Source organism: Phacochoerus africanus, chromosome 13, assembly GCF_016906955.1.
Source record: "Phacochoerus africanus isolate WHEZ1 chromosome 13, ROS_Pafr_v1, whole genome shotgun sequence".
In the NCBI taxonomy this organism is placed as follows: Eukaryota; Metazoa; Chordata; class Mammalia; order Artiodactyla; family Suidae; genus Phacochoerus; species Phacochoerus africanus.
In genome coordinates this window covers 851,574-876,383 of record NC_062556.1, presented here as the reverse complement: position 1 = coordinate 876,383, position 24,810 = coordinate 851,574, and the positions used below count along the sequence as shown (strand labels likewise).

At 55.6% G+C, this 24,810-nt stretch overlaps 1 protein-coding gene across 1 annotated transcript in view; it reads left to right on the top strand.

Moving 5' to 3' along the window:
* CRYL1 (crystallin lambda 1) overlaps positions 1-24,810 on the top strand; it is an 82,278-nt gene that overhangs the window by 50,122 nt on the left and 7,346 nt on the right. The window contains exons 4-5 of the mRNA XM_047755706.1: positions 6,643-6,804; positions 11,086-11,280. Coding sequence (XP_047611662.1) covers positions 6,643-6,804; positions 11,086-11,280 — 357 coding nt within the window. The remainder of the gene's footprint in view (positions 1-6,642; positions 6,805-11,085; positions 11,281-24,810) is intronic.

Sequence of the window (24,810 nt, the reverse complement as noted above, 5' to 3'; positions counted from 1 at the left end):
TATTAAGTAATTTCTGGGGTGTGATTTCTGCCCTAAGTGCATTGTAGTTAGAGAAAATGGCTCGTGGAGCGTGAGTCCTCTGGGTCACTGAAACCCCGCCGTGATGTAGACGCTGGCAGTGTTAATACACACGCCATCTGTTTGGAAAGGATGCAGATTTCCAGCAGCTGGATGCAAGGATCTCTCTATCCGGTAGATCAAGCTTGTTAACGGCGGTGTTGATTTCGTCCGTGTGTTTCCTGAATTTTTTAATGCTTTCTTATAATAACTGAGAGAGGGTGCTGAAGCGTCATATCCTGGGGGGTTTGTCTGATTCTCCTTCGGGACCTGTCAGTTTTTGCCTTTCTCTACGGCATGCTGGGTCCTTTCCTTGGCTCTGTCTTAACTTTCTCTTCAGCTGTATTTATCCTATTGCTTCACTTATTCAGTAACTTTAGTTTTAATTCCAATTTCTAGATATTCTAGTTGGTGCTTTTCCAAATCGTCCTGGTCCTTCTGGGTTTGGTTCCTTGCTTTTTTTTTTTTTTTTTTTGTCTTTTTGCCATTTCTTGGGCTACTCCTGCGGCATATGGAGGTTCCCAGGCTAAGGGTCGAATCGGAGCCATCGCCGCTGGCCTACGCCAGAGCCACAGCAACGTGGGATCCAAGCCACGTCTGTGACCTACACCACAGCTCACAGCAACGCGGAATCCTTAACCCACTAAGCGAGGCCAGGGATCGAACCTGCAACCTCATGGTTCCTAGTCGGACTCGTTAACCACTGCGCCAAGACAGGAACTCCCCTTGCTTATAATTTAAGCAGACTCATTTTACCAGACTCCTCTATTTTTCAGTTACGTGAGGTTCTGGTCTTGTTCCGTCCAGGGGGCCTCATGTTTGCAGTCTGTGGGCGTGAGTTTCCGGAACCCGAACCTGGGGCCGGCGAGGCCTCTTCAGCAGCTCTCCCCCCAGCGCTGACCGTGTGTCCTGGTGTCAGCACCAGCCTGGAGCCACGTCTGCGTAACCTTCTTGGCTTGCGAGCATCCACACCACATGTGCCGTGTGACTTGGAACCCCAGACCTGGCCGAACTTCCGGCTGAGGAATATGAATTCACGGATGCGTTTATCGCTCCGTCATTCAGACTGTCTCCCTCTCTCCTCCCTCGGCAGGTGGCTATCTTCCGGTGTAAGTTCACTGCACGTGTAGCCGTGTGAGGGTCTCCGCTGCATCGCAGGGGTCTGGGCTGCAGCTCCCCGGGTCGTGGGGCCTCTCGCTCAGCGCCTCCCGAGGGCGTTTGCCTGCTCTCCCCACCAACAGCAGCAGGTCCCTCTCAGTCGCGGGCTGGCCGCCGTGGCTTTCAGCTTCCTCCACTGGTGTGCCTGTGGTTTTCCTGACAGGCCTGAGAGCCCAGCTACTCATTTCGAAGGACGACTTCTTTTATACGGAGTGATCCAGTTGTGGGGGGAGGACCCCGAGGTCCCCTAGTCCATCACATGACCCAGACCAGGCCTCGCCAGCAGTTCATGGAAGAAATGTGTATCCGCTCACACATTCTCTTTGGCTTGCAGAAAACTGAGCGTACATGTGCCTGTCTACCTTTGTTTTCAGAGTGATACACATGTCCTTTCTTTTTTAACAGTTGTGGTGCCAATTCGGGAAATCCGATGAGGCCTGTTGAGTTAACGTCTACTGATGTCAGCTCAGTTTTCAGTAAACTAACACACCAGCCAATGAATACGCACACGCACACACACACTTACATTAACCACCTTTCTGAATTCATCCGCTGTCGTTTCTGACCATGCGGGAGACTGTCAGGACTGCTGGAGAACTGAGCCTGGGCGAGTGCCTCGGCTGTGTGGGGCCTGGCCCTGCAGGTCCCCGGAGCAGGCAGCCCACTCCCGTCCCCGAGCATACCATGGCTGGGAGGGCAAGACTCGTATTTAGGGACATGTCTCTACTACGGCACCTGGCAAGAGGCACGTGGCGTGGGGGCTCTCTGAGTGTTTTGTGGGACAGGAAGGTGCAATCATAACACCCAGAGGTTCGTGTGTGACCCCGTGAGCATATACTCATGCTGTTCAGAAACGCTATGCAGTTACACGCTAATTTCAGGCTTAAGAGAAAAAATATACATACATATATATAAACACATATAGTTCTTCTCTTAATGCTAGGCGGGTTCACTAACCGCTGAGCCACGACGGCAATTCCAAGAGAAATATTTTAAATTAAATATTCTTCTTGTCAAGTGTTTTAACTCAGTTGGAATTAAATGACTTCATAAAAGGTGCAGAGAAGAACCACTGGAACGAGGGTGGGAAGAGACGCTTCACTGGAGGCAGCGGATGCCTCTGCCTCCGCCTCCCTCCGTTCCCTGCGGTTCCCTGAGAAAGGACTGCTGCTTACAGCAGACGAGGTGATCCTGCAGCCTCGACACCGGTCCCCAGGAAGTCGTCTTCCGCGACACGTCCGCGCAGCTCTTGCTCTGGAAAGGTCTCCCTTGACTGGGTCTCATTTGTAGCGGAGTGTTGTAAACTCTGTTTAGGATCTGCAGTAGAACCTTCAGTTTGATTTTTAAGGAAAAGTATGAGCTTCTGGTTAGGCACAGTGCGGTTACTGATGTTGGATTGAACACGTGTACCCTCTTTTAATGGAGACCGTTTCTTCGAGAGCAACACGGTTGGTCTTTTTTTTTTTTTTTTTTTTGATGTCCACCCCTTGAGAAGTCTAGTCATAACAGTCTATTGATTTGATAGATTTTTTTCCTTTTCTTTTTTTCTTAGGATTGTGCCTGCGGCATATGGGAGTTCCCGGGAGTTCTCCTTGTGGCTCAGAGGTTAATGAAGCCAACTAGTATCCATGAGGACATGGGTTCGATCCCTGGCCTCGCTCAGTCGGTTAAGGATCTGGCGTTGCCGTGAGCTGCGACGTAGGTTGCAAACTCGGCTCAGATCTGGCGTTGCTGTGGCTGTGGTGTAGGCCCGCAGCGCAGCTCCGATTCAGCCCCTAGCTTGGGAACTTCCATATACCATGGGTGTGGCCCTTAAAAAAAAAAAAAAAGACATATGGAAGATCCCAGGCTAGAGGTCAAATCTGAGCTGCACCTGCTGGCCTACACCACAGCCACAGCAACACCGGATCTGAGCCACGTCTACAACTTACACCACACCTTGCGGCAACACCAGATCCTGACCCACTAAGTGAGGCCAGGGATCAAACCCGCATCTTCGTGGATTCTCGTTGGGCTTTTAACCCACTGGGCCGCAATGGGAACTCCAGAGTTGATGGGTTTTAAGGAGACTGTGCTCTTAGAAGAAACAGTGAAAAGCAATTGGTAGTGACAATTAAGCAGGCTGAAGCAAGAGACTGGATGGGTGCTGAGAGGCAGAACTCACAGTACTGATCAGGTTCCTTTCCACGCCGGGAAGGAGCTTCCCTCTGCCAGGGCTGCAAGAGGATTTTAATTTCCTTTCCTTGGTACGCCCTGCTTGCTAAAATTGGCCAACAGAACTTCTTTGCATAGAAAATAAAATAGATGAAGTACTGAAGTCTTCTAGTTGAGGTTTTCTGTACTTATGGAGAAGACAGTGAAGAGTCCGTCCAGCTATTTCGCATCAGCAAATCTGGATTTTCTAGCAGCAGGACACCGATCTAAAATGCCTGAACCGATTTTTAAAACATCAATGACACGTCATTTTCCCCGTGAAAATATTTGTTTTGGAAAATGCACACTGTAGCACAGCTGGTGGGTAAACTCCAAAGGCGCGCTGTCCCCCGGCACCCTGCCTTCTGGCCACACTGCTTTTGCCAAACCGTCCTGCTGGGCCGGGTGCTATCACCGTTAACTTTTACTCATAAGAAAACACCAAAACATAGAAATGATTTACTGTTTAAAATAGACATAAATGAGAGGATGAAAAGTTAGACCTATATATAAGACCACCATTGTCTTGTGATTTTTTTTTTCTCTTTTGGCCAGGCCCACAGCATGTGGAAGTTCCAGAGCCCAGGACTGAACCCGAGCCACAGCAGTGACAATGCCAGATCCTTAACTCACTGAGCCACTGGGGAAACTCCCAATTGTAAGAACGGACTGGAGGAGTTCCCATCATGGCGCGGTGGTTAACAAATCCGATTAGGAACCATGAGGTTGCGGGTTTGATCACTGGTCTTGCTCAGTGGGTTAAGGATCCGGCGTTGCCCTGAGCTGTGGTGTAGGCTGCAGACACAGCTCGGATCCCAAGTTGCTGTGGCTCTGGCGTAGGCCGGCGGCTACAGCTCCGATTGGACCCCTAACCTGGGAACCTCCATATGCCTCAGGAGCGGCCCTAGAAAAGGCAAAAAAAAAGACAAAAAAAGAACAGACGGGGAAAAGGGGTGTTTAAACACAAGCCCACCTTTCAAGCAGCCAGTGCTGCTGCTGGCACGTAAGCTCCTTCTGATGTGCCGTTGGCAGCTGTGTCGCCTGGAAAGTCACTTAGCCCTCCCTGCCACGACTCTCGTCAGAACCCGAGCTAGTGGTTGTGCAGGAGACTATCACAGGGGTTATGAGCTCGCCCAGCTCAAAAAACCCACCAACGAGTAACAGCCATTACTTCGAAAACGCTGTCAGAGTTGAAGCGAAGCCAAGCTAAGCAGTGGGGGACCTTTCGAGAACATCTCACATCTGGAGGCTTTCCCTCTCCCAGCCGTACTACTGAGGTTCAGAGCGAGCGGTGCAGGGTCCCTGCTTCCCTCCTCGGGAGGAGAGCGACCTCTCAGCTTTGTGATCCACGCAGGTCATGCGTGTCCTGGGGAAGGGTGTGGAGACCCCCTTTCTCAGCCGAGCAAGGAGATGCACTCCAGGCCGGACATGCCACCCTGGCCCGGCACAGGGCACACAAGTGGGTCACGGCTAACGACAACAACACAAAACTTCAGGCAAATACGCCAGTAAAACCCTTACATAATTGCAGCGGGTTTGGGTTTCTCCGATTCAAGTGTTCTTGCCTCTCAGATAATCAGACGATCTGAAGAAAGGCATAGAATTTCAGGGGAGGAGCTGCAGGGCAGGCTGACAATAGGGCTATTCACGGGGCTCTTTCATTAGCTTAAACAGGATCTGCCTCCTGGTCTCTCCGGCTGTACCACAAGGCTCCATTTAAACGCAGCCCAACTTGCAGACCTCACCGATCCAGGAATTACTCAATGCAACCAGCCAGCTACTGTAGCTTTCTCCCTTTGATAAGGCGATTTGACACAATGGGCTTCACAGTTCTTAAATGACTCCGTTTTTCCCCCTGTCTTTGAGATGTGGGGCTTATGTGACCTTTTGTTCTGAAGAAAATTTCACATGGTTTGACGATATTTTACAAAAGTATAAACAAACGCAACACGGACTCTCCACGCTTAGAGCAAAACTGGTGGCATCCTGCTGTCGATGGCAGAGACACGCCACCGCAGTCACACCGCTACTTTCACGATGTCAGGTACCGTTAAACCTGCAGGTATTTTAGTTTGCGGGTGACTAAGACAATCACTGGCACTGCGTCTGCGCTGCACTCTGACATGGTCACCTGCCGGGGCTGGTGCCGCTTCCACCGCCTCAGCGCTGATGGCCACCGCGGCCAGCGCCTGGCAGGGGAGGGGGCGGGGACCTGCCCTCGGAGTGGGAGCCCTTGAGGGCGGGTCGGGTAGCAAACCAGCAGCGCCGTCCGCGGCCCACCCCGGGCTCTGCCCCCGCGGGCCCCCGCTCTGCATCACGCCTCAGAACAGTGGGTCTCAGAGTTTAGGGAACGGAAGTCACCACAATGCCCGACAAAAAGGCAGATCCCTGGACCCGACCCCAGAGAGGCTGACTCCGTAGGTCTGGGCCTGAGAATGTGCATCTTTACCCAGCAGCCCTTGATTCTGTTCTCAGACCCGCGTAAGAACCACTATCCCCGTTTGCCAGGCTCACAGGCCCCCTGGGTGGCATGAGTGACCCTTGGGCGGTGGCAGCGAGTGTCCCCCTTGTCCCGATTCCACCCACAGCAGGGCAGTGCCCGCCAGAAGTGCGTGTTGCCAGGGACTCGCCTCGCCTGCGGGCCGGTGCTGGGCTGTTGAAACTCCATCGTAATGGGAATTCCTGGGCCGCTGTTGTCTACAGCATTTCACCCAAATTTGTTTCTCTACCCGCCTCCCTTACCCCTATTAAAGTAGTTTTAGATTTTCAGAAACAAACGTCTTTTTAAAAGGATTTCCAACTAGGAATGGATTCTCCTGAAGCCTTTCGGGCATTAGGGGTGGAGCACGTTTGTTCAGTCCCTGAAGTTCCCTGAGGACAAGCTGATGTGCTGATCCGGACAGTAAGGGGTGACGGCCACCGCGGATGCTCAGAGCACTCTGCCTGCAGGGCTGCTGCGTGTTCCTTCTGTGGGCTCCACCCCCACACACCTGGAGGACTTTTTTATTTTGAGAATGTTCAGACTGACACAAAACTAGAAAACACAAGGCCACACGTGCAGCCCTCTGCTGGCAGAGTTATCAAGATTTGTGGTGTTTTTCGGCAGTTTCTGGTTCTGTTCTTCGATTCTGCTGGTGGTTTTCTGACGGGCTGACCTCTCGGCGGTGACTCAGACACGAGACGCTCTGCTCGGGGCCTGAGCGCAGCAGTAACTGCAGGATGTGTCCTTTTCAGGAATGTGTTCCGGAAAACCTAGAACTGAAGCAGCAGCTTTTTGCTCAGCTGGATCAAATCGTCGATGGTAACGTGGTCCTGAGCAGCTCCAGCTCCTGCCTCCTGCCATCCAAGCTGTTTGCTGGCCTGGTGCACGTGCGGCAGTGCCTTGTGGCACATCCTGTAAGTGTGTCAGCCTGAGGATCGAGCGAAGCCCGTTTGGGTTGGGGGGCAACATGTTTCGACTAATCTGCTAGTACTTTTAAACTGCTTTATTGAGCTGTAATTCACACATCACGCCACTTGTACGAGTCAGTGCGTTTTTGAAGCATTTTATCCCAATATTCCTTGAATTCTATCTTGTACCTCATGCATCACGGGACAGAATGAGCAAGACTCGCAGACTCTTGCCCTCACGTGAAAGCCAGCTAAACAAACAATTTCTGCGCCGAGGCTGCTGCATTAACCAGGAGTTCAGACTGAGCGGGACTGTGCAGGAAGGTCACCTGTCCTGCGTGGGTGCCCGACCTCAGTTCAGAACAGAGTCACGGGTGCTGACGTGCAGTCTGGATCCCACGCGAGACCCTATAGCAGCCCCTGTGCCTTAACCGCTCCCTCTGGGTCCCGCCCCCAGGCACTGTCACCGACTGGGCCAGCTTACTACCAGGGGTGTGCTGCCAGTTGTGCTGGACCTTGAGTCCCCGCTGGCACGCAGGCGCTCAGTACATCCTCTTGAAATGCTCTTGTTATTGTCGGGAACAGGGACCCAGGGGTCCTCTGATGGGTGTCTGAGTACCAAGTGGAGCTCTGCACTTGCAAACACGACCCCCACCTTAGAACCCCGAGACCATCAGAGGTTAAGGCTGAGAAGGGGCTACTTGGAGGAGCTGGGGCCAGGCCGGGTAGGACCTGGCTGGGCTGGTGGCAGAGGCCAGGAAGGGGCATGAGCAGAGACTCTGGGCCACGAACAAGCACAGGGCGTGCAGAATGGCCGGGAGACCTGCCTGACCGGAAGCCTCACGCCTGGGGAGCAGGACACGGGTGGGAGGCTTGGCAATGCCTGGGTGCTGGAGAATAGTGAGCATCCCTGGAGCATCGCGGCTGGCTTGGTACCGAGCGGCGTCCAGGGGTGTGGAGTGGGCTTTTGGGGGTCCTTTCAATACTGACGATGGCTCAGAAAGGCAGGCAGCTCCTTCACAGAGCCTGTGGCAGGACTGCAAGCACGTGGAGCGCCGAGCGCCTAGGGAGGCTGGGGCCCTGGAATTGAGAGCAGGGAAACTCTTCCTTCTGAGCAGGGAGAGGGGAGGGGCCGTGAAGACGGGGGCGGCGGTCAGAGACACCTGCTAGGTGTGAAGTGCTGTAAAGAGGGACAGCCTGGTCCCCACCCCACCCCCCGTCCACACGACAGGACAGCTCTGCATGTCCTCACTCTGCAGTGACAGAAAGTTAAGAAACATCCTTATGACATAAGCAGACTCAGACGCAGAGAACAGAGAGCAGGAGAAGCGAGTATTCGGTCCCCAATCGATACAGGCGAGGTCAGCACCAAGGCGTCCTTTACGGACGCATCCAAACACCGCGTCCCACGAAGCGCATCATGTTTCTGCTTCTCTGACACGCACGTGCCTACAAACAGGCCTCCTGGAAACGCGGGCCACTTACTAGATTGTTCCTTGGTTGCTTCAGTGAGAGGTGTGGGCCTCTTGGTCAAGAGCGTCCTTTTTTTTTTTTTTTTTTGGTCTTTTTGTCTTTTTAGGGCCGCACTTGCAGCATATGGAGGTTCCCAGGCTAGGGGTCGAATCGGAGCTGTAGCCACCGGCCTACACCACAGCTCACGGCAACGCTGGATCCTTAACCCACGGAGCGAGGCCAGGGATTGAACCCGCATCCTCATGGATGCCACTTGGATTCCTAACCCACTGAGACACAACAGGAAGTCCCGCTTCTCCCAGGTCCTAAGAGCATGTTGCTCAGGCTTTTGCTCAGACCCGCGGCTGAGGCCCCCGCCCGCTGTCCCTGGCAGAGAGAACGGCGTGTCAGGAGCCAGCTCTTCTCCTTCTCTGTGGAGCCGCTTACTTGGGTATCTGGTTTCCCCTCGTCCCCTCCTCTCACGCCTTAAGGGGCACCTGCGTAATCTTCCGGATCCTTCTCTGAGCCTGAGCTAGGGACTGGCTGCTGTGACACAGGACTGAGGTGTCAGGAGTTTAATCCCACAGGTAGGCTGTATGCTGGTGGGATGCCCCAGGGAGGGTGTCCGGGGCACAGTCCCCAACATGGAGCAGGAGCTGAGCGCCCCGTGAGAGCTCAGCATCCTGCTCGGAGCTGACAGGCCTCCCAGGCACGTGGGAATGAGCACAGAGGGAGACCGACGACAGGGGCAGCCTGGGGGTGCCTGAGCTTCGGAGCGCAGCCGGAGCAGGACAGAGGAGGACAGAGAGGGAGCTCGCAAGGTCTACATACTGATCCTTTTAACTGTTCTAATCTGCCTTTGCTCCCACGAGGCTTACAACACTGAAGAGATCTTAAGCCCCACAGCCCTGCCTTATAGTTTAGAAAAAAAAAAAAAGTTCATCTAGGACAGACACACATTTCTTAGAATTCTGACCTTTTAAAAAGACCCAGAGGTTAAATTTTTTTTTTTTTTTTTTGTCTTCCTAGGGCCATACCCACGACATACGGAGGTTCCCAGGTTAGGGGTCCAATCGGAGCTACAGCTGCTGGCCTATGTCACAGCCACAGCCACAGCCACGCAGGATCTGAGACATGTCTGCAACCTACACCACAGCTCACGGCAACACCAGATCCTTAACCCACGGAGCAAGGCCAGGGATTGAACCCTCATCCTCATGGATGCTGGTCAGGTTCATTAACTGCTGAGCCATGACGGGAACTCTGAGGTTAAACATTTTCAAAAGAATTCAGGGATTACAGGCAGAAGACAAGTGATTCAACTAAGCCAATGATGTATCATTTATTTGAAACAAATGCCATCCTCTCTTGTTTTCTAAGAGTTTCTGAGACAGCGTGACCAGGACAGGCTGAGAGCAGAGGAAAACCTCTGAAGTGGGGGACCAGCAGCATCTCCCCCGCAGTCCTAGAAGAAATACATTCCCTTTTCTGTAGACGTCATTTTAAAAATGGACACTTCTTATAGCTATTTGGTAAATGTGAGATTCTCCCAGTTTTCACCGTTCTATAGAGGGAAAACAATCTAAAAGCATTATTTGGGGAATAGTTTAGTGAGCATCTGTTTTGTGGTGAGGCTAATCAGCAGCCTTTAATTTTTTTTTTTTTTTTTTTTTTGGTGGCTGCACCCATGGCATATGAAAGCTCCTGGGCCAGGGACTGAAGTCGTGCTGGAACTGCAACTTCCACTGCAGTGATGCTGGATCCTTTAACCCACTGCGGCAGGCCAGGGAGGGAATCCATGCCTGTGCAGCAACCCAAGCTGCTGCAGATGCTTAACCCACTGAGCCACAGCAGCAACTCCAGCCTCTTCTTTAGATGTAGGAGACTTCTCTTTGAGAATTTCCAAAGAATGGTTTCTCACAGTAAGAAAACCAAACTAAGGGTCACTGCTGGGCAGGCAAGCATTTCCACTGTGGACAGGCTCTCTTCCTGCCTTAGGCTGCATCACTGTGTCGAGACAGTGCAGGGCTTCTGGTGCTGTGTGATTTCTAGGTAAGCTCCAACTGGGCCGGCAGATGTTAAGGTTTAACCTGAAGCAGTTAAGGAACTGCCGCCAATTTTTAACACAGGCACAGTAAATGGCACTGACTACTGTGGAAAGAGGATGGCCTGGGGGGGGCAGGTTCTAGAAGCCTACGAGGTCTAGACAGCTGGCAGCAGAGAACTCGCACATGAGGGCAGGGGTTTGGGGAGCGGCTGGGAGTGTTCGGGGTGGTCATTTGCACCTTCGCATGTCAACCTCGCTGTCGGTTACAATTCATGCAATTCTGTGCTCAAGTTCTTTCTTTTTCTCTCCGCTTTAAGGTGAATTTCTTTCCTTTTTTTTTTTTTTTGTCTTTTTGCCTTTTCTTGAGCCACTCTCGCAGCATATGGAGGTTCCCAGGCTAGGGGTCTAATTGGAGCTGTAGCCACTGGCCTAAACCAGAGCCACAGCAACGCGGGATCCGAGCCATGTCTGCCACCTACACCACAGCTCATGGCAGCGCGGGATCCTCAACCCACTGAGCAAGGCCAGGGATCGAACCCGCAACCTCCTGGTTCCTAGTTGGATTTGTTAACCACTGCACCACGACGGGAACTCCTAAGGTGAATTTCTTAGTAAGAAATAAGGTGAATCACCTTATCTCTCAAGTTTATCACTGGATGCTGAACCTCTAAGATCCCTTCATTCCAGAGTTGAACACGCTCCTGCACAGCGAGCCACGTCTGCCAGAACCGCACCCCAAAGGCCAAAGCCACCCCCCCTGATGCTGCCCCCTTTGTCTCTCTCCTAAGGTAAACCCGCCCTATCATGTCCCGCTGGTTGAGCTGGTCCCACACCCGGAGACGGCCCCCGCCACAATGGACCGAACCTACGCCCTGATGCGGCAGATCGGCCAGTCCCCCGTCCGCATCCTGAAGGAGGTGGACGGCTTCGCCCTGAACCGCCTGCAGTACGCGCTCATCGGCGAGGCCTGGCGGCTGGTGGAGGTACGGGAGCTGCCTGGCGGCTGAGCAGAAAGGACAGGAGCCTTTGGGGGCGGGAGAGTCTGGCTCCGACCCGCTGGCTTTGCTCCAGAGACGGAGGCAAGTTCCCCTCCGGTTCAGTCAAAGGCACCACGCGTAAAACGTTAGGTAACGTTAGGCAGCCGATTCGCTGTGTTTCAGAGATGCCTCTGGACACACGGGAAGCCACTTGATGACAGGCTTCTCTCTGGCCCTTTCATGTTGTCACCACGTAACGACCGCTGCGATTTTCCGTACCCGCCCCTAACCCCAGGGTTATAGCTTTTCAGGAGGAAAACAAAAATGTCTTTTGAGTAAATGTGTATCCTGTAGCCCAAGTCCTTTCAGGAGCTTGAGGAAGAAACAGTGGAGGACCTTTAAATCTGTTAATAATATTCTTGTCTTACACTTAAGCAACAGATTACTTATATGCATATATACACCTAACCTCATCCTTTACTTAAAAGATTTTTTGTAACTTAAAAAATCTCCTGGCCACATGTCCTCCCACATGCATCTGCGCCAAGGGCCTGGTCCCTGGCAGGCAGATGTCACAGCGGGCCCGGGCTCCATGACTCCCTTTCTCATGCTTCCCCAGCTGCGCACAGGTGAGCAGTGCAGTGCGCTCTGCCCACACCTGGTCGGGCAGAGTGAGGGGCTCTGTCCAGGTACACAAGGTGAGAAGAAGGGGGCTCTGGCTAAATCCTCCTCCCCGGAATGGATGCACGACTCCTAACCTTGACTCCCAGGATGCCTGTCGATCCCAGACCCAGAGAGAACCAGGGCTGGGGGCATGGACTTCCGCTTCCTGGTGCAGGAGGCACCTGACCCTCCCGAAGAACCCGGCTCTGGCATTCCGTCACATCCCTGATGGGTTTGTCATCTGACCTGCCTGCACGCAAAAGCCGCAATTGTGTCCGCACTGAATCCAGTTAGAGTTTTGTTTTTACTTTTTGTCTTTTGTCTTTTTAGGGCTGCACCTGCTGCATATGGAGGTTCCCAGGCTAGGGGTCGAATGGGAGCTGTAGCCCCCGGGGTCTACGCCAGAGCCACAGCAATGCGGGATCTGAGCCGCATCTTCAGCCCACACCACAGCTCACGGCAATGCCGATCCTCAACCCACTGAGCAATGCCAGGGATAGAACCCGCATCCTCACGGCTACTAGTCAGGTTCGTTAACCACCGGGCCAGGACGGTAACTCTTATTTAAAATATTTCCACTTGTCTAGCATCCAGGAACAACTTGATAGACCACACACAGAAAAATCATTATTACAGTAAAACTGTAAAATAGTTTAGGGCAATTTTTACTTTAATTTGTAAAACGTCTTAGTGCCTGGGAGAGAGAAAGCAAAGCCTTACAGTTGAAGTTTGCTGTCATCTAACTCAAGAACGCCGAGGAGCTCCTGCTGTAGGGGCGAGGGTCATGCTCAAAGAACCGTTTTGACCACCAAGTGGAACTGGCTGCAGGGGGGACGGGACGCTCCACCCGGGGAAGAGCCGGGAAGGCCGGAGGGAGGTTGGATTCGGCTGCTCTGGACACCCCTCCGCTCGGTGGTGAGCGCCGGACTGCCCGGTGGCCGGGGCTGCAGGCAGACGGGCTGCGGGGACGCGATCACTGGTCTGCAGGGAGCAGGATGACAACCTTCCCGGAAGGGCCTCGCGCTGGCTGCGGTGGGGCCCTGAGTCCCTGCGTCCCCAGATCCCCGCAGGGAGCCCAGCAAGACGCAGCGGGAACGCGGCAGGAGAACTGGCGTCGGAGCGAGTGTGCCTAGAGCCCCCAGACGGCGCGAAACTCACTTTAAACACAACAACGGCGTAGGAGGGGGTTCGGCAGATCGGTCTCCCCGCTCTGGGGTGAGGGGGACGCGGGAGCCTGGGCGCCGAGCCCGCCGCGCACGCGGACCGGGACCGGACCCTGGACCCGGGCTTCCGCCGCGCGGGCCGGGCCCGCAGGCGCGTTGGGGAGGGCGCCGTGGCCCCGCACTGGCGGCCGCGCCCCTCAGGCTCGTGGGCCTTGTACTCACTCGGTACAGCTGCCGCCCGCCGTCCTGCCCGCTGGGCGCGAGGTTCCAGGCGGCTGCGAAGAACACCCGCGCCGTCTGAGCCCTGCTTCCACCTCAGGCGTCAAGGCCGCAAACGCGAGGCCGCCAGGGCACAGCCCACCCGGCCCAGCGCCCGCGTGCGTCCTCGTGCTCGTGCGTGCGTCCTCGTGCTCGTGCGTGCGTCCTCGTGCTCGTGCGCGCGCCGCAGGCCAGGCTCAGGTGGCTGAAGTCACGTTGACTCACCGCTTCGGAGCCGGCTGCCCTCGCCTTTAGAGTTTGGGATGCTCTAAGTTCGCCTCAAAACATTCAAAGGCAGAGTTCCCATCGTGGCTCAGTGGTTAATGAATCCAACTAGGAACCAGGAGGTTGCCGGTTCAAATCCCTGGCCTCTCTCATTGGGTTCATAGTCTGCTTTTGCGGTGGCAGACTCTGCTTGTGATTCCCCCGTTGCTGTGCCTGTGGCATAGGTGGGCAGCTGTAGCTCTGACTCGACCACTAGCCTGGGAACCTGCATATGCTGTCAAACGCAAATAAAGATTCTCTTTCCCAGAAGGGGGGGCGGGGGCCAACGAGGGCAAGGTCTGGTTTCCATTTTGACCGCTGGTCCAGGCACAAGACTCAGGTTTGGTTGGACTTTTTTACAGCTAAATTTGGAAGATATATTGATGGGTGGTTTTTTTGTTTTTACCTACCTTCGATTTTGGTATCAAGGCACTAAGGCGTGAGTTGGGAAGCTTTCCCTCCTCTGTTTCCTGGGAGAGAGTGTAAAAGTCTGTCCATTCTTCAGTGTTGGGTAGAATTCTCCAGCGAAACCACCCGGGCCTGGAGAACCTTTCGGGGAGGTCTTTAATTACAAGTCCAGCCACTTTAATGGTTGTAGAACCACTCCGACTGTTTCATCTTGGTTGAGTTTTGGCCCATTTCTTCTGAATCGCCGAATTTATGAGCCTGGAGTTGTCATTGTCCCTCCTGGTGGCCGCAGGGCCTATGGTGACACCCCTGGGCTCGTTGCTAATGTGGTTGGTTTACAGCTGCTCTCTTTTTAAGTTTGCCCGTCTTGCTAGAGGTTTATCAGTTTTATTGCATTCCTGAATAGAAGGCTTTTTGTTTCATTGATTTTCCCCGTATGCTTTTCCGGTTTCCGTCCCACTGGCTCTGGACGGCTTCTTTCATCCTTGCTGCCAGGCGGGGAGAGAAGGCGCCGGGTCTCACCCTCCCGCACCCACCACGTGACCGCCGTCCGCTCACCCCCCAGGGCTCCGCGGGGCCCCGGCTTCTGGGGGCAGCGTGGGCGCCCACCCGTGCTCGGTCCATTTGGTCGCAGAACCAGGCCGGAGCTGCCCCCATGGGCTCCGAAGTGCCCGATGGCCGTGGTCCAGAAGCCGGGGATCGGGTACCAGGCCACGGGATGCTGTTGTTCAGGAACGTGATTTTAGGGCGACAGCCTTAGGCGCATGGGCACAGAAAGGAAGTGGTGTCAGGAGGAGGAACTCTCGCCCACGCAGCAGCTGAGCTTGCTCTGCCCATCGGTTCTGGCCCCGCGCAGGGAGGCGAGCGGGCGAGAACTGCGGAGCCGCCCTCTGAGTCTCGGCCTGTCTGAACGTGTGGGTGGTAATGAGCTTTGCTTCGCGGGCCTCCGGTTGTGATCATCCTTCTAAGAAATGCGTCTCCCAGTGGGTTTCTGCCCCGGGCTCTTGCCAGGGGCGGGGCGGGGGGGGGGGGGGCGGGGGCTGTGGTCTGCTGCCTGCGCAGGACCCCCGGTTGAGAGATTCCAGACCTTTCTACCCAAGCTTGGTGCCGGCCTGGAATGCAGCTTTTATGAGGCCTTGCTTCAGTGCATGAAGTGCCCTCTCAAAGACCATGTGGTCAGATGAACAGATGAGGCCTTTTGTGGTCAACGCCCTCAAAGGCTTCTCTCCAGTATCATAAAGAACAGTGGTCCCTCCAGCCTTCAAATCCTGTCCAGGTTACTCACAATACCTGACACGACATCAGTGCTACGGAAATAGCTGCCTGACCTAGCAAATTCGGACTCTGCTAAAAAGCTGTGCATACCTCAGAACGTTCTGGGGCTTTTTCCGGAATATTTTCTTTTCTTTCTTTTTTTGGGGCAGGGGGAGACAGCACAGGCGGTATATGGAAGTTCCCAGGCCAGGGGGTCCCGTCTGAGCTACAGCTGCGGGCTACACCCCAGCCACAGCAGCGTGGGATCTGAGCTATGTCTGGGACCTACACCACAGCTCTCGCTGGATCCCGGAACCTCTGAGTGAGGCCAGGGACGGAAGCCGCATCCTCACGGATACTAGTCGGATTCGTTTCCACTGAGCCTGCACGGGAACTCCCCTGAACATTTTCTGTCCCTGTCTGGTTGATCTGGATGTGCAGCCCTCAGACACAGAGCGCCAGCTGTGATGAGGAGTTAACAGGGATGAGGAGTCGTGGCAGAGCCGCCCTCCGAGAATCCTCAGTAACTTCAGTTTGTAGCGTGGGTCAGAGTTTACAAAGTACGTTGTTCACATTTCGCATGATTTTCAGATGTTTTTCGACCATCCAACCTGAAAACCCTGAGAGACATATTGTTGTCTTTGCCTTTGCGAGTCCAGGGCTTTGATGCGTATTTCACAGTCCGGTGAGAGTCCGGCCTGTGCCACCGCTGGGCTGTGGTGGCTGCTTTGTAAGTGGACGTGACAGTCGCCCGTTTCTCAGGGAGATCCGATGAGGACTGCCTGGGGCTGGGATGTCGAGGACGGCACACAGCAGCGGCTTCCTAAACATGCTGGTCACACTTGTGGTGCTGACGATGATTTTCCGGAATCCCGGAGTCCAGGGATTCATGGCTGTCACCGGGGAGTTAGCCTGAGCTGAAATGCTCACAGTCTAGCTGCCCGAGGATGGCAGCATGAGCTTCGCCTGGGAGCTTGTTAGAAACTCAGCATCTCAGGTCCCGCCCAGACCTGCAGACGTGGACTCTGCATTCTTTCAAGTCCTCCAAGGGATTCATATGCACGGTAAAGGCCAGGTCCTGGCTCACTTCCAGAGACCTTGGCCTCAGTCTTGATGTATCAAATTCCATCTCTTCTAAGATAAGCTACTTTTTTTTTCACATTTTAACATATTTTTTGGCAGCATTTATCTTCCATAATGGAACGTTAAATACTAATTTAACTTTCAATTGATGGAGTCAACGTTAATGAGATACAGTGTAATCTACTGTCTTTTCCTTCTTTTCTTTTCTTTTCTTTCTTTTCTTTTCTTTTTGCTTTTTAGGGTTGCATCCATGGCATATGGAAGTAAGTTCCCAGGCTAGGGGGCGAATCAGAGCTACAACTGCCGGCCTACGCCCCAGCCACAGCAACTCACGATCCAAGCCACATCTGCGACCTACACCGCAGCTCATGGCAACACCAGATCCTTAACCCACTAAGCAAGGCCAGGGATTGAACCCGCAACCTCATGGCTCCTAGTCGGATTCATTTCTGCTGCACCACGACAGGAACTCCTACTGTCTTTTTTATTTGTCTTTTCTCCTTCCATGTTTTTCTGTTCTGTTACGTCTCTTATTTCTGACCCGCTTTATCTCCGACTCAGGCTCATAGGAGATAAACATGCAGCTCTAAGCAGCTGTGCTTAGTGGAAGGATCCTGACACGGTCCCTTGATAGACATGAAATCTAGTCCCAGATTTATGACACTGAATAGCTCTGCTTCTCCCCAAAAAGGTGTGAAACTTGATTTTTGAAGAAGATCGAATTCACTTTTAGTGAAAACACAACCACATCAGAACAAACGAAGGCGAGGTTTTCACCTCTCCTCCAAATCGGAGCTGGCCTCCCCAGTCCCCAGGACGGCATCCTGTCGCGCCCCCACGTGGCTCGCTACCAGCCAGCCTCATGTGGCCTCTGTTTTCTGGAGGCAAATCATAGTCCGGTTTTCCTCCTTCGACCTGGGCCTGTGTGAACAGAGGGTCCCTCCAAGGGTGACGGCCCCGTCAAGCAGGCTTCTTGTGCGGGAGAGGTGCTCCCTGGCTGGTGCTGCTGCTTGGGCGACGGGCTCCCTGCCTCTACCTGAAGCTGCACTTAAACTGCAGTGAACTGACGAGGGCAGCGTCTGGGGGAGAGCTGACCTCACACCGTAGACGTCTCTTCCTTGGGCTGTGAGCACGTGGAGGCAGGCAGGTGCCTGGTTTTCTCTCCTTTCAGAGGCTGGCGCGCGTGTGGGCCCCGCTCTCCAAAGTTGAGTTAATCTCCCGAAGTGTACTTCTCACTTATGCAGCTGTCCTTCCTGAGTCTGGGGAGGCTTTGTCCCGTGAGTGTCCCCTGAGGAAGGACCGGGCGACCAGTTAGCATAGTACCCGCCAGGCCGCGAGAATGAGAAAGAGCAGGATCAGGCTGAGTCCCCTGCGCCGCGGGCTTTGCCATCCAGGAGGCCTGACAAGAGAAAGCAGGTTCAAAGCTGCCCTTACGGCAGGTGGAGGGGGGGCGGTTGCAGAAGCTTTTCTTTAGAGGGAAGGTTGGAGACGGCAGGGCTGCCTGGGCTGTGGCTCACCTGGGGTGTGGCAGTGGCCGCAGGAAGGCGCTGAGGCCTGAGCACCACCTGGGAACAGACCTTGGCCACTCTTCTCTGGGTCCTGGGCGGGAAGAGTCGTATAGAAGGACGTGGGGGCGCTTAAAGGAGCCGAGAAAGACCCAAACTCCTGCCCTTCCCACCACACTCTCAGCTGTAGGATTTTCTGAATTTTAAACTTTTAAAACTTAAAAGTTTAGGGCTTGGGTATTTTTTTTTTCTTTTTTCTTTTTGCCTTTCCTAGGGCTGCATCTGCGGCATATGGAGGTTCCCAGGCTAGGGGTCTCATTGGAGCTGTAGCCACCAGCCTACGCCAGAGCCACAACAACGTGGGATCCAAGCCATGTCTGTGACCTACACCACAGCTCACGGCAACGCCGGATCCTCAACCCACTGAGCAAGGCCAGGGATCGAACCCACGCCCTCATGGTTCCCAGTCAGATTCGTTAACCACTGCGCCACGACGGGGCCTCCTAGGTTTTTTTAAACCAAAGAAATACCGTGTCAAGTGTCGAGTGAGTGCCCAGTGGTTGCCTTTTTCGTGCCCAGCTCTAGTCTCGGTCCTTCCTCCGCGGAAGGCGGTGCCTTTCCCGGATTCCTGCCGCCCTGCGCCCCGCCTTCCCCGGCCTGCGTTCCTCTGTGCCCATGGCCAGCGCCCTTGGGCAAGATTCACCCTGTGAAACTTATCTAAGACGTTTCCCTGCCATTTCTTTTCTTTTTTTCTTTTTTCACTTTCTAGGGCCACACCCATGGCATATGGAGGTTCCCAGGCTAGGGGTCTAAATTGGAGCTGTGCTGCCGGTCTGCACCACAGCCACAGCAACACAGGATCCTTAACCGGCTGAGGGAGGCCAGGGATCGAACCTGCAACCTCATGGTTGTGAGTCGGATTCGTTTCCGCTGTGCCATGAACGGGACTCCTTCCCTGCCATTTCTGCACTGCTTGTTGTACCTCCTGAAAGCCCAGCCCAGACACTGGGTTGATCAGGGTGAGGGGACCGGCTCCCCAGCACCTGGAGCTCACCTTTCAGCCCCAGGCCACGTCCCTGTGGCCACCTGGCCTCTGTCCTGCCTTCCAAAGCCTGGGGCGGCTTGTCCGCGGTGGGAAGGACACTGACGAGTCCTCTGGGTTCCAGCTGCTCGAGCCCTTTCCCAGGGAAGAGTCCGGAGCCCGCGTGGGCCCACCAGCAGTGTCGCTCGCCCTGGCTCAGCCCCCTTCTCAGGGGACGAAGCAGCTGGCGTGTCTGCTGGGACTGCAGGGCCTTTAGAGCAGGCGTGTCCCCCCTTCATCAGGACTGTGCTCCAAAGTAACAGCTGCTTTCTCGGCTGGAAGCTGGAGGAGCTGCTGTCGGCGGCCTTGCCTTCAGCGGTGCTGACGGAGGGCCGTGCTTCTTCCAGGGCAGCTCTGGATGGACAGCCAGCATCTCGGGGTCTGAGATGCCTCCATGTCCCGCACTGACCCCTGGGAGACGGTCCGGTGGAGGCGATGTCCAGTCAGCCTTCTGGCTGGGAGGACTCAGATGACACGTGTCACGAGTCTGAGAGACCGTGGGGCCCTAGGGCTGCTGGTGCTTCTGTGGCGCCTCAGGGTCCGAGCATGTCTGCTAAGCTCCCGCTTCACGGTGACGCCTCCTGTGCAGGGAGCCGGTCCACCCAGCTCTCCCGAGATGCCCTCACGCGTGGGGCCTCACGCGTGGGGCGACGGCTGGGCCTGGCTGAGCAGGTGCCAAACAAGCATCAGAGCCGGAGGCCCCTCAGAGGTGGCGGGCCGGGTCAGTTCATTAGAGCTCTCCCAGTAGCCACGGTCTTGAGCACTAGGCCATTTTAAAGTAGAATTTATTATTTCATGGGCGGTGACTTCCTGCCTAACCACACAGACGAGCAATAAAACCCCACTGAAGGGAGAGATCCTGCTGATTTGTCATTTTGGAGACAGCTAAGCCCCATTATCAGACGAATGTAATGGGCACATCAACCACACACTCAATTAAAGGACACCGGCTCGGCGTGCCTGGGGTTACTTCGGCAGGGGTTGAAGAAAAAGCTCCCATGCCGGGATTCTAACAACTGTGTGAAACAACGAAGCCAAAAAAACCCTGGTGTGAGCTGGCAACTTAACCTGCAGGGCCGGGACTTAGAAGGAGGGATGTGTCCCCACGTGACCAGGCAGAGGACGGAGGCTGCAGGCAACACCCCAGGGCCTCCCAGGTGCAGGCGGGAGCTGGGGCCCTGGAGGGAGGCACGGAGCCCCGTGTGTGGTCGTGTGTGGTCGTGAGGGGAGGCAGAGGCGGCTGTGTTTGCTTCTGTTTATGGAGTGGGGGCTTTTACTGCTTGGTTCAAGCCTCTTTGTAAAGAGCTTCATTCCGGAGGACCCAGACAGCCTCAGCGCCTCACTGAGCCCTAGGGCACAGACATTGGCACAGAGGGGATTCCTTTCACGGTGCTGGTTTTTAAAGTCCAGGCCGCACTTCCAACACATGGAGGGTCCCAGGCTAGGGGTCGAATTGGAGCTACAGCTGCCAGCCTGCACCACAGCCACAGCAACGGCAGATCCTTAACCCACTGAGCGAGGCCAGGGATCGAACCCACAATCTCGTGGTTCCCAGTCGCATTCGTTTCTGCTGCCCCACGACAGGAACCCCTCCTTTCCTTTTTTGTTTTTTGTTTTTCTTTTTGTTTTGGCTGCACCTGTGGCGTGTGGAAGTTCCTGCGCCAGGGAACTATCACTGCAGTGATAGTGCCAGATCCTTAACCCGCTGCACCACAAGGGAACGCCTCTTTTCCTTTTTAGGTTTATTTCCACTGAAAGCTTTATTCTTAAAAATATTTGAAAATATTTTCGAAATATTTCTTGAAAATAGTCTTAAAAGTATTTGAACGTACTACTTCTGTTCCGTACCCTGAATCAATCACATGGCTTTCGTTTTTCTGCGTTCCTGGCTAGTTCTCTGTTAAGAATACTTTCCTCAAGATTTTTTTTTTTAATTTTTAACGGCTTCATGATATTTCATTTAGTTGATCCTTTTGAAAAACTAGTTGTTCTCCTACTGCGGGTAGTTCATTTTGAGTTTTCCGCCTTAAGATGCTTCTTTGCGGCCCCTCCCCTGGCACCTTCTCGCAGAGCGATGCCTGCAGTGGGATCGCCCGTCAGAGCAGCCGCGGCGGACCCGGTGCCTCCGAGGCCGCGGCCCGTCCCTGCCTTCGCTCCGCAGCAGCCTGGCCAGCGCCGTCCGCCTCAACCTTCTCCTTTACCCGCGTCCTCCCTGAAGCTCCAGACAGAGGGTGTTTGCTGGGGGCGAGTCAGGGCCCGTGGCATCAGCGGGATGTGTCCAGTCAGCTCTCCTGCGAGGTCGCACGGTTCGCCTGTGTCATTCGGCAGGCGTGTCTGTGCCCGGCTTCCAGGAAACGGCAAGACGCGGCCCGCGGAGCCGACCGAGCCGCTGGGGACAGCGGGGCAGCTCCGGGAAGGAAGGGCGCGCGGGCCGGGCGGACCTGTCCTCTTCCAGGCTTGGCTCTGGAGCCAGTTTCACGCTGCGCGTGGGAGGTGCCACGCTTGGCGGAGGACCCAGAGAACCAAAGCGTGCCAGCGCACGCGAGTGGAGGGACCAGCCCACGGTTCTAGGTCGAAACCCTGACGCGACGTGGTTGCCCCCGGTTCTCGCTCCCCATCTGTGTCCGCATCGCTCGCGGCGAGGCGCAGGCTCGCGGTGTCTGAGGACGCGTCCAGGGCGCCCACCGGCCCGACGGCTCGTCTGGCCCGACAGGCGCATCGCTGGGACGACCCCGTGTAATCTTCGCCTTGAGCTAAGGCAAGTCCGTCGAGGCAGGAGGGTGCTCAGGAAAGGGGCCCCCCAGCCCGGCTCTCCTCGCCCGGTGGTGTTCGGGGCGCGTGCAAAGCAGCGTTGCAACCCGAAGGGTCCCAGGGCCCGTTGCTCGGTGTGAGAGTTCAGAAACTTTTAAGCACTTGGGGCTTTTCCTTGGACGTGTGGCTGGAGGACTTCACCCCGAGGAGGAGGAAGTGCTGACCGCAGTGCAGCCCCACGGCCACACGGGAACGAGGGTCGTCACCAGCCCGCGCAGCTCAGCACATGGGCCACCCGCTGTGCCATCGCAATGCCTCATTCAGGTGTGGATAACATTACCGTCTAGGCCACAGGTGTCCCGAAGGCTCCGGGCAGAGCGGGGCCACAGCGCAGTAGGCAGCTTGAGCTTCGGAGTGTCCTGAATGCGAAGCATGGTCCTGAGCCGAGTGCAGCAGGGAGCAGCCAGGGCGTTTGCCTCAGTGCCGCAGGAGCCTCGCCAGCGGTCACCTGGGTCTCGCTGGGGCAGAAAGACGCAGTCAGAGGAGGAGACACGAGAACCTGACACACACCGCCCCCGCCCCTGCCCGTAGCTGCAGACCAGGGGACTGGGTGCCCTATCGGGTGATGGAGAGGCTCCAAGGCCTTGTTTCGTTGGGTCACCGTTGGCTCCCAGGATGCTTACACGTCAAAAAGGAACTACTTCAGGGTAGCCCCCTTTTCGGGTATTTTGAAGTTGGTTCTGAAAGTACGGAACACAGCTGTGGAAGGAAGGAGCCAAGGCAAATAGCTTGGCAGGCACAGGGCGGCTTCCAGGTCCGCGTCCTTCACAGCTTGCTGCTGGAATGAGAGCCCCGGGCTGTTGGAATGCTGACCAGGGACCAGGGCTGAGGGAGGGTCGGCAGGCCCCGCCTGGCTGCCTTCCACAGCCTCCCCGAGCCTGGGGTGAGGAATGCCGAGGCAGGTGGCTTTGGACGGCCTGGAGAGGGCACCGGGAGCCACCATTCCTGTCCGATTTAAGGCCCGGAGGGAGGGCCGTGGCGGAGCCCTGCAGTCCAGCCGTGGTTTCTTGGCGGTTCTGGGCATCATCTCCTCCTGTGGCTGCCCCTCCCCTCGACAGCTCTGCCACCAGAAGCAGAGGGAGGACACCTGTGGGCATGTGAGGGCCCTGGGTCAGTGGACTGGCGCGGATTAGCAGTCGGGTGGTTTAGAACAATAGGCAACCCTGGGAGACGCCATCCTAGCCTGACGCCAGCAAGGGCTGCAGCTGCTCAGCATGGACCCCACGTCCTGGGAGCCGCGCTGTGGGCAGCCCTGGGGAGGGTGGCTCGCAGTCGTTTAGAGCAGGCGCTAGAGACAACCCAGCGTTCACGTTGCGCTGATGGATAAGTGAACAGTGAGGCTTACACGCCAACCAGGATGGACACCTGCAGAAACACACGCACAGGTGGATCCTGACAGCGTGAGGCTGAGTGAAAAACAGCAGGTCGCAAAGGAACACACTGTGATTCTGTTTTCAAGAAGATGAAAAGCAGGCAAAATGCAAACTCCGCTGGTCAGGAACAGGGAGAAACGGTTATTGCAGAAGCCAGAATGTTTGTCTCTGGTGGGGGGAGGACGGGTGAGTCAGGAAGGGGGGCGTGGCTGTGGGGCCACCCTGCGCACTCTCTACCCTCTGCGTGTGGCTGTGCACGTCCTCGTGTGTCCCCTGCACATGTGCACACGTGTGCAGACTCGCACACGCAGTGACACAGAAAGGGCTTCTCCCACCCCACGTTTCTCAGTCCCACCTGACTCGCTCCTGACCTGCACGGTGGCTCTGTCCCCTCCCGGTCTCCCACCCCCACCCCCTGCGAGGGCCAAGGAGGAACAGCTTTCTCCCTCAGCAGCTGGGTCGCAGGGGGTGTGGGGTGTGGGGTGTGTGGACCCATGGGTGACCTGCGGTCTGGGTGAGTCCCAGGGGCCCCAGAGAAGGAGGACAGTGGACAGGCTCCTCCCTGGGGCCTGCAGGGACGCCCTCCGGGGAGGGCATTGCTTCCCACACAGACGGCCTCTCTAGGAGGGGAGGGCAGCCCTTCAGAGAGAGGCCCAGGCCCTGCCCGGGCTCTGCAGGAGATGAGGCCATGGGGGGCGGGCCACGAGGCTAAGTCTGTGGCGGGTGCTGGACGGGCTGAGGCTCCCAGACAGACGGCTTACCCCCCCCCCCCCCCCGTCCCCACGGCTCCGGCTGGGGAGGAGGCGCTCAGGCTGTGAGAACCAACACTGCACCCCATCCTGCCGGGCCAGCCAGTGAAAACGCGGGGGGAGAACGTGCCCGCCACCCCGGGGACATCCTGTCTGAAGGCCGACTGTGCAGATGCCGCCAGCATCCCTGCCCTTCCCAGGCCGTGAAGCAGCCGGCTGCTTACAGAAGCTTCTGGGGCCCCCACCTCTGCAAACACGCGCAGTTCTAACTAAGCTGCATTTCGCCAAAGTCTATCATGTTTTACACACTGATTACTCATTAAAACCTGAGGGAGGGAGTTCCCATTGTGTCTCAGCAGGTTAAGAAGCCGACTAGTATCCATGAGGACAAAGGTTCGATCCCTGGCCTCGCTCAGTGGGTTAAGGATACGGCATTGCCGTGAGCTGTGGTATAGGTCGCAGATGTGGCTCGGATCCTCTGTTGCTGTGGCTGTGGTGTAGGCCAGCAGCTACAGCTCCGATTCAGCTCCTAGCCTGGGAACCTCCATATGCCACAGGGGTGGCCCTAAAAAGCAAAAAAAGCAGAAAAATTAAAAAAAATAATAAAAGCTAGGTGAGGCCAGGCCTGCAGGTGGGCGAAGCCTGGAGAATGGCTGTCCAGCTCTTCCGACGGTGCCAGGTCTCAGGCACGTGTGAGAACCCTTCTTGCCCTGCTCCTCCGGTGCCCCCCACTGCTCCCCTCCCCCAAAGCTGCGATGTCCTAGGTCAGAGAGGGGGACGCTGCAGGGGGCACAGTAGGGACAGGGAATCTGCTTCAGGCCAGGGGAGCACAGCTGCAGGGACGCTGAATCAGTACTTGGCCATTTCTCATAAAGCGTCCTTCCCAGGATCCGTTTCTACGGCACGGTTTTGTCCTGCCGGCTT